The sequence below is a fragment of the Tetrao urogallus genome (assembly GCF_951394365.1).
Source record: "Tetrao urogallus genome assembly, chromosome: 2".
NCBI lineage: Eukaryota > Metazoa > Chordata > Aves > Galliformes > Phasianidae > Tetrao > Tetrao urogallus.
This window is the reverse complement of record NC_136814.1, coordinates 70,596,381-70,609,442: the sequence shown is the minus strand read 5'-3', so window position 1 is coordinate 70,609,442 and position 13,062 is coordinate 70,596,381. Positions and strand designations below refer to the sequence as shown.

Sequence of the window (13,062 nt, the reverse complement as noted above, 5' to 3'; positions counted from 1 at the left end):
ATCCTCTTATTTTGTGCAAATTAGACCATAACAATGTTTTTACAGCTCACACGCAGTAAGCCATTCTGAAAGCAACATAATCTAAGAAAGCATGGTCTACAGAAGTTTCAGAAAGACATGGAAAGCAAAAGAACTGCTGTCTATTTTAAGATCAGCATAGAAGACCATTCAGGCTGAACATTTCGTGAATTATGTAGGGTTGTATGAAGAGCCTGAAACAGCTGAAGTATGAAGACTAAGAACAGCTTCACATTCATAATGTGCCACAGGAACCTATAAAAAGATACATCTTCTTCATGCAACATATCAAAGTCAAAACTGGAAGGAGTTGGTGCTTTCTTTACTTCACCAGTACTTTCTCTGAACACTTCCAGAAAAATCTGACACTTGTCATTCTCAAAAACAGCATGTAGATACTGTTCCCATTTCAGACGGGATAAAACGTTGCCACACTACAAAGCACAACATTTTTGTTGTTTCTGTAACCAAGCCTTCCAGCTGGACAGAGAAAGCAGAGACTATTGCTGCTGTCACAAACCCTGTCCAGGAATACTCTTTTGTAGTTTCCTGGTAAGTATTCTAGCCATATTTTCAGGTTCTTTAAATCAAAGTAGAAGAAAAAAAAAAAAAAGTGTTTGGTATTGATAGACCATATAAATGCATTCATGAAAGCAAACTTGTTAAAAAATGGATAAAAAAGAAAGCCAGTAAAAAAAAAAAAAAGCAGAAAAGCACAATAAAGTACATAGAGACAGAAGATCTTAGGAATAATAAGACCACATATAATTATACATATTAGAATCTTGATGATTTGTATAATTATGCAGAACAAAAATGAGATTAATTAATAGTTGCCTCTCTGATTGGCAACTATACTACAAATCAACTCATCAAGCCTTTTCAAAAAAGACTTCCCAGATTTAAATCACATTTTCTCTGTAATTAATTGTAGACACTAAAAAAAAAAAAAAAAGAGAGAGAGAGAGAGAGACATTTACATGTTCTGGGCTCAACCACACCCTTGCATAACCACTAAACCACCTTACAGATACAGAAGGACCAACAGTGAAATACACTGACCACTATACGCACCCTAGAGAATTAAAAAAAAAAAAACAGTGCTGCTGCTAACTAAGGTGAAATCAGCACCCTCATTTGTTGTTCCATTGCAGCACTGGCAACAACTCATGAATGGAAATAAACATTTAAAAGAGGAGATAATGATTCTCTCTCCTTTTGGTGTATTTTCTTTTTCTTCAATACAGAAGAAAATCCCGCAGATTAAAAAAAAAAAAAAAAAAAAAAAAAAAACATGACAAAAACCACAAAACTATCTGATTAAATCACATATTTCTGAATGTGCCCTGCAATCAGTGGCAGCATTTCTCATCATCGCCCTCTGCTTTCACAAATGAACCTACCTGATTCAAGCCAAAAGCACTCTGAGCATTTGATGCATTACTGCAGTAAACAAGAACTGTCAATTGTAAGAATTCTGACTGTCAAGTCCAGAGTTCTGAGCACCAAGTAGAAGCTCCTCTCCACTGCTAATCCAGCTCATTTTAGAAGAGGCAAAGGTGATCATTTGGACTCTCCTTTCTTACTCTGACTGGTGTATCAGCCTCCCATGAACAGCTACACTCCAGCAGAAATTTACAGGTCAGCATGCAATATTCAGCAATACCACACTGGAAATGACAGGACAAAAGATATTTACCTGCACAGATGCTGAGCCTACTTGCAACTGCTCCACTGGTAGGGGATTTGAAAAGAGCACTTTACAACTATTTTCTGTGCCAGTAATAGACTAAAAAGTAGCAAATGCATCAAAATAAGAGTGTGCAGAAGTTCAGCTATAGCTTTTTTTTTTTTTTTTTTTTTTTTTGTGGCTTGCATCATGATTCAAAACACCTGCACAGAATATGAACATTTTACGGCAGCTGCAAGAACCAAGTTTTGTGCATTCTATAAAGAGATCAGGGAAAGAAACTTTTAACCAATTACAAACTACCCCTACTTCCAGGTCACATTCATTCTTTTACTCTCTTTTGTGTCTTCTTCAAGGACTAAATCTACTTGTATCATGAACTTAGTATCTTTCAGTTGTACAAAGCCAGAGATGAAAGGCAAGAATAACAGGCATAAGAAACTGTGCATGAGCAAAGAGACTCCTGAGAAATAAAAGTACCATAACTATGCATATACTGGCAAACTGGCTTGTTAATAGCCACCCACTGAAGCAGACTGACTACTGCAACTCAGGCATATCTATACAATAGTTGCAGGAGACTCACAAAAGAATGCAAGGAACTGGGAAAAACAGCAGTCTTGATCACTACCCCATACAGCACCTTTACATTCAATCATTAAGACAACTGTATTAAGTATAAACATGATTTTCTTACCTCATAAGGCAGCTTATCAAAATATCCATTACTTGGCCATTCTTTGAGGGCAACGATGCTGAACTGTTTATTGAGAGTATCCATTCCACAGCCATACTTCTCTTCATCCTCATCTTCATCAATATCATTCATATCAATCATTGAAGCCTTAAGTGAGATCACAGGTCTCTCTTTCACACCATGTAGTACTACTGCATCTAATTCAGTGTAATAGTCCAGAAGAGAACTGTTCACTTCCAGCCGAATTAGATTTGTGGGAAAGTTGATTTGTTTGATACTAGGTGTGAATTGCCGAGCCTGGGGACCATTCACTTTTGTAGGTGCTTCAGACCAGAGGACTTCCCACCTGTAAAAATAAGTGCATGCAAATACAGAGATTAAGATTAAAGTTACAAATCCAATTTCTGAACACAGACAGAGTGCTTTTGCCAGAATTACTTAAGAAGTGAGAAAAAACGGTTGAAAGGCCAATGAAGATAGTAATGTTCGTCACTAGATTTGGTAAATTTCCAAAGGATGAGTTTAACAGGACACACTACAATCATAGCACATTTTTTCTGCGTTGCTAACCAAGCAAACTGTATACTCATTGTCATGCACTTGTGTTAGATTACCATTATATACACACAAATTATTCCAACACTTCACAGGTAAGGTTATTGTAACCAAATGATAAAAGATGTCTTGACAATAATTTGCCTGTTAGTACAAATAAGCAGGGAACAGTCCTGTCAAGCAACTCAAATACACACTCAGTTGACTTCACTTCCCACACAAGGTTTTCACAAAATATACAAAGAGGGGAAAAAACCAAAACCCACAGTTCTCACTCATTCACATCAAAGTAGTTCAAACTGCAACATCAACAAATTCCTTTATAAAAAACACCCGTACTTGATTTATCTATCTAAAGTAAGCAAAATATTACTTTTAGAAGTATTTATTTGTCAAATTATCTCATTAATGTAATGGTTAAATATTACCAGAGAAATATAATCTTCACATCATTCTTTAAAACAGTCTGCTGAAAAAAAACCCTAAAATTGTCTTACTGCTAAACTAAAATATTTTTATCTTTGATTTGGTGACAGAAGGTTGTTCAGGGCACAGACAGAGCTTTCATACATACTTGCACACAAAATTCAAATTTCTTCCATTAGATGAGCACCTTCTCCTCTCCCCTCCCTCATCCTCAAGTCTAGTTTCTAGTCAAGAAAGAAACCTCCAGCAGTCACTGCTTCTACTCCCTTTGATTCTGTGATTCTTTGGTTTATGCTTACTGCCATCTGAGTGCAAAATCCAAATGCTTCCCCATCTCTTCCACCTTTTTCATATCAGCCCAATCCCAACTCCAAAGATGTCTCTTAGCCTGCTTGTCTTGTCCCACAGGCCTCAGAGATGCAAGGCCTGATAGAAAGCTAGGTACTAGGAAGCATCTCAGTACCTCTGCTCCTCATAACAGTTGTCACTAACATGAGCTTTAAAATATTGTTCAGGACTGACAGGTGTGGTAGAGTGCAGAGAAATATTACACATGGTTTGTTTTCCAGAATAGATTAAACTCTGGCCATTGTAACAGAAAGCAAAACATATGGAAGGACTTCCACTAAAACATAATACAATATTAACAAGGCAGAGAAACTTGATATTTGCTCCAATTTCAAGGATATGAAAATCCATATTGGCTGAAACTTCCATTTCACAACAGACATTTTTAGGAAAGCACAGATAAATTTTTCTATCCTGCATCATGGCATTGACCACAAATACCTTACAGCACAATCGGAGGCTTGCAGATGTCTTCTGTCAAAAGGAAACAAAAAGCAATGAACTAAAACCAAACATACAGGATTGGTGAACACACGGCATGTCAGCAGTACAAACACACTCTGCTGTAAGATCAACAGGTTTGTTTTTTCAATATTTTGTATTTTTGTGAGAGACTTTCTACTAAGAGAATGTTTTAGGTTGGAAGGGATCTTTAAGATCATCTAGTTCTAACCCTCTTGCTACAGGCAGGGACACCTCCCTCCAGACCAGGCTGCTCAAAGCCCCATTCAGCCTGGCCTCGAATACCTCTAGTGAGAGGGAATCCACAACCAACTGGGCAATGTGTTTCAGTGTCTCACCACCCTCACAGCAAAGAATTTCTTCTTAATATCTCAACTAAATCTATCCTCTTCCAGTCTAAAACCATTTCTCCTTGTCCTGTCTCTACATCCCTTCTAAAAAGTCCCTCCCCAGCTTTCTTGTAGGTCCCCAAGGTACTGAAAGCTATAAAACATTTCATTAATTTAGGAGAGGAACTTCAACTCTCAGAAAAAGTATAAGATTTAGTTTCACTGTCACACTCTCTTGCACAGGTCAATTCCCTATGCAAATATTTAATGTTGGCACCACACATGACCTTTCTTGAACATACTCAGATCACCACTTGCTATTTTGTTTAAACACTTTCATATACCCACTCAGATTATCCTAAGGGAAACTCAAGGCTATTTTTTTTCCTCACTAAATAACATGTACAGTATCATCTGCTTTTAACAGAACATGCCTTAGTTACTGACTTTTCCTTTGAGGCCCTAGAGAGAAGATTAACTAGCAGTAGCTCTAGAAAAAAAAATGCCTCTGGAGGTCTAGATTCATCAAACTGCAAAGCAAAAATCTCCTTCAGTGCCTCCAGCTACCAGTTTTTGTAATAAACTAGAGAACAGTAAACCAAAGACACAGCAGGACTTTTACAGTCTTGTAAGACTCCGCATTACAAACCAAGTGCTGATGAACAAGATCAGTAACTATTTTCCATTATCCTCATACTGCTCTCTCTTTTTCATCAACAGCCCACTCACTAATCCATCTTCCATGGAGTTAGGTGTTGGCTTAACTACAAAACCTCCAGTCTACAAGGTTGCATTTGTTGTTGTTCTCTCCCTTGGTGACACCACACACAAAACCAGGTCACTGTAATTGCTCTGAGTTGGGATTGGTAGATATGCTCTTCCCTACTGTACTCATTCTCTTAATACACCCACTGATGCAATTGGAAGCAGTCTCTTCATCGAGGATCAGTGCTTTGACTCTCACTGTGCTACAATCCGAATGGGAACAAAGACTGCATACTTGGAAATGGATGAAAGAAACCTAAGTTTCCAAGAAGCCACAGAAAGAACTGCATTTCTTATGTTCTGGAGTATTTTTCATTACAGTTATCTAAAATGCCTCTCTTCTAAAGGGTTTTGAGTAAGTTCTGGTTAGAGGATGGGTACCTGATTAGCTTCTGGGGAAGTCTAGCTTCAAGGGGAGGTCGTGCTCAACCAACCTTGTGGCTTTCTAGGATGTTGTCACATGCTGGGTGGATGGGGGAAGAGTGGTAGATGTAGTCTACCTTGATTTTAGAAAGGCATTTGATACTGTCTCCCACGACATCCTTATAACAAAGCTGAGGAAGTGTGGGATAGACGAGTGGACAGTGAGGTGGGTTGAGAACTGGCTGACTGGCAGAGCGCAGAGGGTCATTGTTGGTGGTGCAGAGTCCGGCTGGAGACCTGTAACCAGTGGTTACAGATCTATGTTGGGTCTGGTCTTGTTCAACATCTTCATCAATGACCTTGATGAGGGGATAATGGCCACCCTCAGCAAGTTTGCTGATGATACGAAGTTGGGAGGATTGGCTGACACGCCTGAAGGCTGTGCTGCCATTCAGTGAGACCTGGACAGGCTGGAGAGCTGGGCAGTAAGAAACCAGATGAGGTTCAACAAAATCAAGTGTAGAGTCTTGCATCTGGGGAGGAATAATCGCATGCACCAGTACAGGTTGGGGGATGAGCAGCTGGAGAGGAGCTCTGCAGAGAGGGACCTGGGCATCCTGGTGGACGACAGGTTGGCCATGAGCCAGCAGTGTGCCCTTGTGGCTAAAAAGGCCAATGCATTAAAAAGAGCGTGGCCAGCAGGTCGAGGGAGGTGATCCTCCCCCTCTACTCTGCCCTGTCCCAGCGGAGGGCCACAAAAATGGTGAAGGGCCTGGAGCATCTCCCCTATGAAGAAAGGCTGAGTGAACTGGGTCTGTTCAGCCTTGAGAAAAGAAGGCTGAGAGGGAATCTAATCCAGGTTTATAAATATATGAGGTGTGGGGGCCATAGTGGTGAGGCCAGTCTTCTTTCAATGGTACATGGAAACAGGACAAGGGGAAACGGACTTAAGCTGCAGCATAGGAAGTTCCGCACAAATGTGCAAAGGCACTTCTTTACAGTGAGGGTGACGGAGCACTGGAACAGGCTGCCCAGGGGGGCTGTGGAATCTCCTTCTCTGGAGATGTTCAAGTTTCTCCTGGACACCTAACTGTGCAACCTGGTTTAGGGAACCTGCTTTGGCAGGGAGGTTGGTCTCGATGATCTCTAGAGGTCCCTTCCAACCCCTACAATTCTGTGATTCACTACTGAGTTTGGAACAAACAGAGGCAGCCTTAAAATTCTCCAGAATCTATTTAAACCAAGAAGAAGAAATTGCCTCTGAACAAATATCTGGAAAATTCAAAGAAAATTTCCTGTTTCCCCCCTTCTTTAACTAGGCTCTCTGCGCTCTCAAAAATCAAGTTAAATCAAATTACTGTCCTCAACTCTAGCAGATGTCCTCAAGTCAAGGCTCATGAAAATACTCCAAAGCACTAATGCTGCTTCAATAAGAAGCTTCTACCAGCAATATGCCAGGAAGCCACAGCCTTTACAGCGACAGAGAGGAAGTCACATCTGTAATGTGTTTAAGAGACTAGACAAAATGGGAACCTCAGTGAAGTTTTTCCATTTAGATTTTATGGAGTTTGTGATAAGGTGATAAGCAGAGTTCACAGCACCTAAGCAGTCTAATTACCAAAAAGGAATACGTAGATTTTCATTTCTACTTCAAGTTCAATTCTGAAATAACAGAGGTTAACAGCAAACAGGAGTACAAGAATGCTCAAAGGGTATATAAAATAGCAAAAGTTATTTGAAATAATTGCCTTCTCCAAATAAGCTTTTTTCAAAAATGACTGTCCCAAAAAACCCAAAACTCATTCCTCTGCAACAGTCAACTTGACAAGATTAAAATTTGTTTCCCTGAGGATGTCAAGAAGTAAGAATGCAAACAGTTAGAACTTAGCTAGACAAATATGATACAGCCCTGAAGACCCCTTACCACATTGTAAGGTGTTGATGGTAACAGCAGTGTTTGGAGTGCTTTCAACTGAGATTCACAGGAAACAAATGGTAGAATCACCATTGGAATGCCACTGTCTTTAAAATGTCATGGATCTATTGTTTGAATTCAGTACACTATCTTCCTAGTTTCATTCCATTTATTGGAATAGAAGGTTTTTATTTTCTTATTTTTTAATTCAAACATGTCTGCTAGCAAAAGAAATTAATGACATTCACACCTGTTTAGACTTCTAGAGAGTCTATTGCCTATATAAAATGAGTTCCCTTAACTAAGGACACTGAATCTTCCACACTATCCAATGTCCTTAGCCTGCTGTTCTCGTTGCAGCAGCTTATGGGCTTCAAGACCTTAAGAAAGAGAATGAGACTTGACTGCAGCAAGCACAGCTAATGCTGAAAATACTGAGCCAGGCTGTTCATCTACAAAAACAAAATCAAATTTTGAACTTCAACTTCATAAGAACATCAAGCAAAATTCTAAACATGAAAAAAATTAAACAGTAGTGAATGTGCAGAGAGCCACAAAGGTAATAAAGGGCCTGGAGCATCTCCCTTATGAGGAAAGGCTGAGCAGCCTGGATCTGTTCAGCCTTGAGAAAAGACGACTGAGAGGGGATCTTATTAATCTTTATATCTTAAGTGTGGAAGTCAAGGAGACATGGCCAACCTCTTTTCAGCAGTCTGTGGGGACAGGACAATGGAAAATGTCCATAAAATGGAGCATAGGAACCACACCAGTATACAAAAGAACTTCTTCACAGTAAGGGTGACAGAGCACTGGAACAGGCTGCTCAGGGAGGTTGTGAATTCATGTTCTCTGGAGGTATTCAAGGCCCTCCTGTATGCCTACCTGTGCAGCCTGCTGTAGGGGCCTGCTTTGCTGAGGGATTGGGCTTGATTTCTGAAGGCCCCTTTGAACCCCCACGATTCTGATTCTGTGAAATGGTATGACCACAAGAAGCAGAATGTTGCCACTGGTAGTTCTGGAACTGCTCCCAGCCAGTAGATTAGCATCTCACCCTTGAAAAACAACCTTATTAGTATTATACTTCATCTGTGGAAAACAAAGCCAGGGGAAGAGGAATTAAAAGTTCTAAAGACACCAAAGTAAATAAAGAAAAAAAAAAAACACATAAAACATCCCAATCTACAAAAAAAGCAATCATTGCATAACAGTGAGGACATACAGTATGAAACATCCCCAAACACTGCCACATATCCCGGACTAGTTAGAAAGCTGCTTTAGAGCTCTTATAAAAGTACATGAATATGTGGTGTCACTATAAGGTACATGAGATAAGAGAAACTGTCAAGTTAAAAAAAAAAAAAAAAAAAAAACAATGATTGAAGAAGAACAAGGACCATTTTTTCTTTTATATTCTAAATTTAAAAATCAAAGTTATTTTTGTAAAGGGAAAAAGTTGAAAACTTCAGGAAAAAAAAAAATTCTGACTTGAAAGCTCCCATTTAAACACACACAAACTCTTCCTGTCTGACAGCAACTAACAAAGCACTGGGAGAATCAGAATGTTTCAAAAGGATTGATACCGAAGAAGCCAGTAGGGAATTGTCAGGAGTAAACATTCCGGATAGATGAGGAAAACGAAACACTGTCCTCATTACAGAATCTACCTATATCTTATCCATCAAATACAGTATGAGAAATAAAACAAAAGGTCTCCCTTTCCTGGCTAGGCTCAGCTGAAGCCAGATCAGCTGCAACAGCCCCATTACTGCTGTATAGAGCTGTGATTCTTCTGCTGGCTGAAGAGGGACTCATCTCCACCAGCAAGTCCAGAACAAACATTTTTGTGCATTATGATACAAATATAACATATATAACAAAATAACCATAATATAACAAAACCAGGGGGAGATTTCTTCATCACAAAAAAGATGATATGACAGTACTGTAATTGCTGAAAGTTGTGGATAAAGTATAATGAAAAAAATCAAATTAATTGTTGTGTGTAAGCACTAGAATTAGTTAGGCACAATTACGTTCCAATCTCAAACATAAATTAATGCTTTCTCCCACTACATGAAGAGTTGATCCCACCTGTAAAAAGACTGAAAAAACCTGATCTGAGTAGTGCCATGCAAAGTTGTAATTGACAAAAATATATAATTCACCACTACTAGAAGTGCATCACTGAGAATCCTTTTCTGAACACCTACAACACATCATTCATAGAATCACAGAATTGCTCAGGTTGGAAAAGACCTTCAAGATCATCAAAGTCCAACCACAACCTGACCACACAATCCTAGCTTTAACAACCCTCCACTAAATCACATCTCTGAGCACCACATCCAAACGGTTTTTAAACACGTCCAGGAACGCTGACTCAATCACTTCCCTGGGGAGCCTATTCCAGTGCACAACAACCCTTTCTGTAAAGAAGTTTTTCCTGATATCCAACCTAACCCTCCTCTGGTGCAACTTGAGGCCATTTCCCCTCACTTTGTCCCCTGCCACCAGTGAGAAGAAACCAACCCCACACTCACCGTAATCCCCTATCAGGTATTTGAAGAGAGCAATAAGGTCTCCCCTTAGCCTCCTCTTCCCTAGAAGATTCACTGACATAAGTATCTAGTGAACAACAGGGCAACCTGTGGGCCAGCTGTGGGCTACAGATGTTTTTCTACAAAAAATACATGAAATCTTCTTACACAATGACTGCAGTACACCAAGTCCTTACAGAGCCTCTTGCAGTTTATAAGCTTTTGCACACAGCAAATTCTTGGATGTGGCGACATTTTAAATATTGAGTTCAAGGAGGAAAAAAAAAAAGATTATTCAGCTGGCCTAGTACAACCCATTAAATACAACATTTAAACATCTCAACAGACCTTCTCCCTCTTACAACAGATCAGATTTCACAATTAATTTGGTCTCCTTTATCTCAGAGCTGACCACACCCCAAGAGCTACAAAACAAATAAAAAGATTTTAATGAGTATTTTTCTCTTATATTTTCTTTCAGCTATCTGCACCTTTTATTTTTTTTTTCCTCAGTGCACTATACTAATAGCTTCTTCTCATAACATTTCTTGAACACTTCTGGATCTTTACATTAAATTGAAACAAAATGAATTTTAGGAAGAAAGAACTAGTTAGAGACTTCCATAAGACAGCATAAGTTATTTCTCAAAAGTATATCCTTGCATTGCACTGAAGCACCCTATCTTACTATGGCTCTAAAGCAATATTGTCAACAGTTACAGAAATAATCTCTACATAAAATTTATCCTATATCATTAAAGAAACAAGTAAAATTAAAGTTCACAGAAAATTGGCCAGATGTCATTACATATTAGGTTCTAAATTTGAAAAGCTGTGTTTACATCAGACAGTACTATAAATAAGTTCTATATTAGTGCCAAACACTCCTACTTCTTAAGTTAGACCTACCATTAATAGTTTGACCTATCACTGTTCCTTGAATTCAGAAGTTTAATTTAGACCCACACAGTATCTACTCATTGCATTACAGAGCTGTATAATTCACTAATCAGCAATAATTGACAGAACCACACAAAACAGATTACCTGGGAATTCTGAATGCATAACATGACAGCTATTTTCTACGACATATGAATAAATATCAACAGACTACTAGTAGGAAGCATGGAATACCAAACCTTTAAGGTATGCTTTCTAGTTTTATCTTTAAAAAACAGGTTAGAGAAAAAACATCCAATACCTAAGCATTAGCTTATACTTTGGCTTACACTGCCAAAGTATGCACTTCAGGTGAATATACCATTTGCTGCTATTCTGTTTTCCACAGCACATATCTTGTTAAGTCCTTCGTCCAATAGCTCTCCCTTCCTTTGGAAGTCTGGTATAATTTCATCCCTTTTTGATAATACTTTGCATGTATCTACAGCTTTTCTCCACTGTACTTTAACATGTTCTCTCTCCGCCCTATTTCCAGACCTCCTCTCTATGAGCTTCACACCTCATCACACCGCACTTTTCCTTTATCATTGTAATTACATTCCCCCAGTCTTACTCTTTCTTCTCCCCAGCTCCATCTTCCCAGCTCCCAAACTGGAACTTCGTGATCTTTAAGTTCCTTTCCAACCTGAGTTATTCTGTGATTCATCACAAGTTCCAGCTATGAGGAAAAACAAATGGATTGCTTTTGGTCTGTGAAACAAACCTAAAATCAAGTGGGACTCACACTTGTTGATCAGATCAAAAATAAATATCAGACTGATGACATCACCTTCTGTCTGACCATTCTATACTTCTGGTTTTACCCTTATTTCCACATGAAATGTGTTACAGTGCCTAATTCTACCGTACATACAACCTACTGCATGCAGAGAGAACAGTTTATAGTTACTTGCAGCAGGGTGATACTGCAGCCACAAATCCCGAGTACCTTCTGGGCAATTTTCCCTTATTATTGGAGAGTTACCGAGAAGTGCCAATTCACAAGGGACTTTTGAGCATACGTAGCAATAATTGCTCCGAAAATTCCAACACAAACTGTCTTTATCCAAATTAAATCTGATATTAGGATCTGTGTTAACTGATACAAGGAAATAAATCCACATCTCTGAAGTCGCTACAAAGACAGGTCACCATAGCTTTAAACACACATAGAAATAAAACATCAGGGGGTCAGATATTTAACATCTTATAGGATAAAAGCCTGTTCTAAAGCACAAAAAGAAAAAGAAAAATTACCTTACTTCAGCTGGTGGGTTTTGTGAATAAGGATTTGCAGAACACGCCAAAATCCTAACTACAGCTCCAGGATGATACGTTTCCAGAATGTGCACTGCAGTGGGATACACTGGTTCCTCAAAAGCAAGTTCCACATAGTCCTGGCTGCAGAAGGTGGTTGGAGTCCTCTTAAACGGCAGCCGAGCGCTAGGGCAGTGATCCCACCAGGTCCCATAAGTTCGAAACACGGCAGTCTGAGTAAAGTCACCAGAGCTAGGGTACACGTTTGGAATACCTGCCAGATTCCACATGGTATAAGACATGCTGTTTTCACTACCATAATGAGAGCTGAAATCCAACACTTCTTTGGCATACTGAACTATCTCAACATTGATAGGTAAGGCTCGGGTGTTTGATTCAATAGCCCTCCGGCTGTTCATCTCCCCTCTTGTAGCTGTCCTAGCTCGGCGCCGAAGGCACATATAGTAAAACATGCTCAGAACTGTTAACATGGGAAACACCGCTGGCATCTAGATATGACTCATGAAGATGCAAAAGGTCAGGAGTCCTTTATAAGGTGCAATAACAGCTTGCGGTGTTTTGAAATACAGCTGACAAAACAGAATGAAGAAACACAGTAAGCAGATAAAATATGTCTTAGGAAACAAACTTTAGTCTTTCAAATATCTCTTAAACAACATACTGTTATTAAAACATTAACAAACTATCACATTTTATAACAATTATTTATTTGCAGGTTACCAAGTGTGGCTTACCACTTA

At 39.1% G+C, this 13,062-nt stretch overlaps 1 protein-coding gene across 1 annotated transcript in view; it reads right to left on the bottom strand.

The window, feature by feature from the left end:
* The window catches only part of FBXL4 (F-box and leucine rich repeat protein 4), a gene marked incomplete at both ends in the record, with an annotated part of 45,606 nt that extends 32,796 nt beyond the window's left edge, over nucleotides 1–12,810 (bottom strand). The window contains 2 exons of the mRNA XM_079550042.1: nucleotides 2,406–2,751; nucleotides 12,302–12,810. Of these exons, the coding sequence (XP_079406168.1) occupies nucleotides 2,406–2,751; nucleotides 12,302–12,810 (855 nt within the window). The remainder of the gene's footprint in view (nucleotides 1–2,405; nucleotides 2,752–12,301) is intronic.
* Between the last annotated feature and the right edge of the window lie 252 nt (nucleotides 12,811–13,062).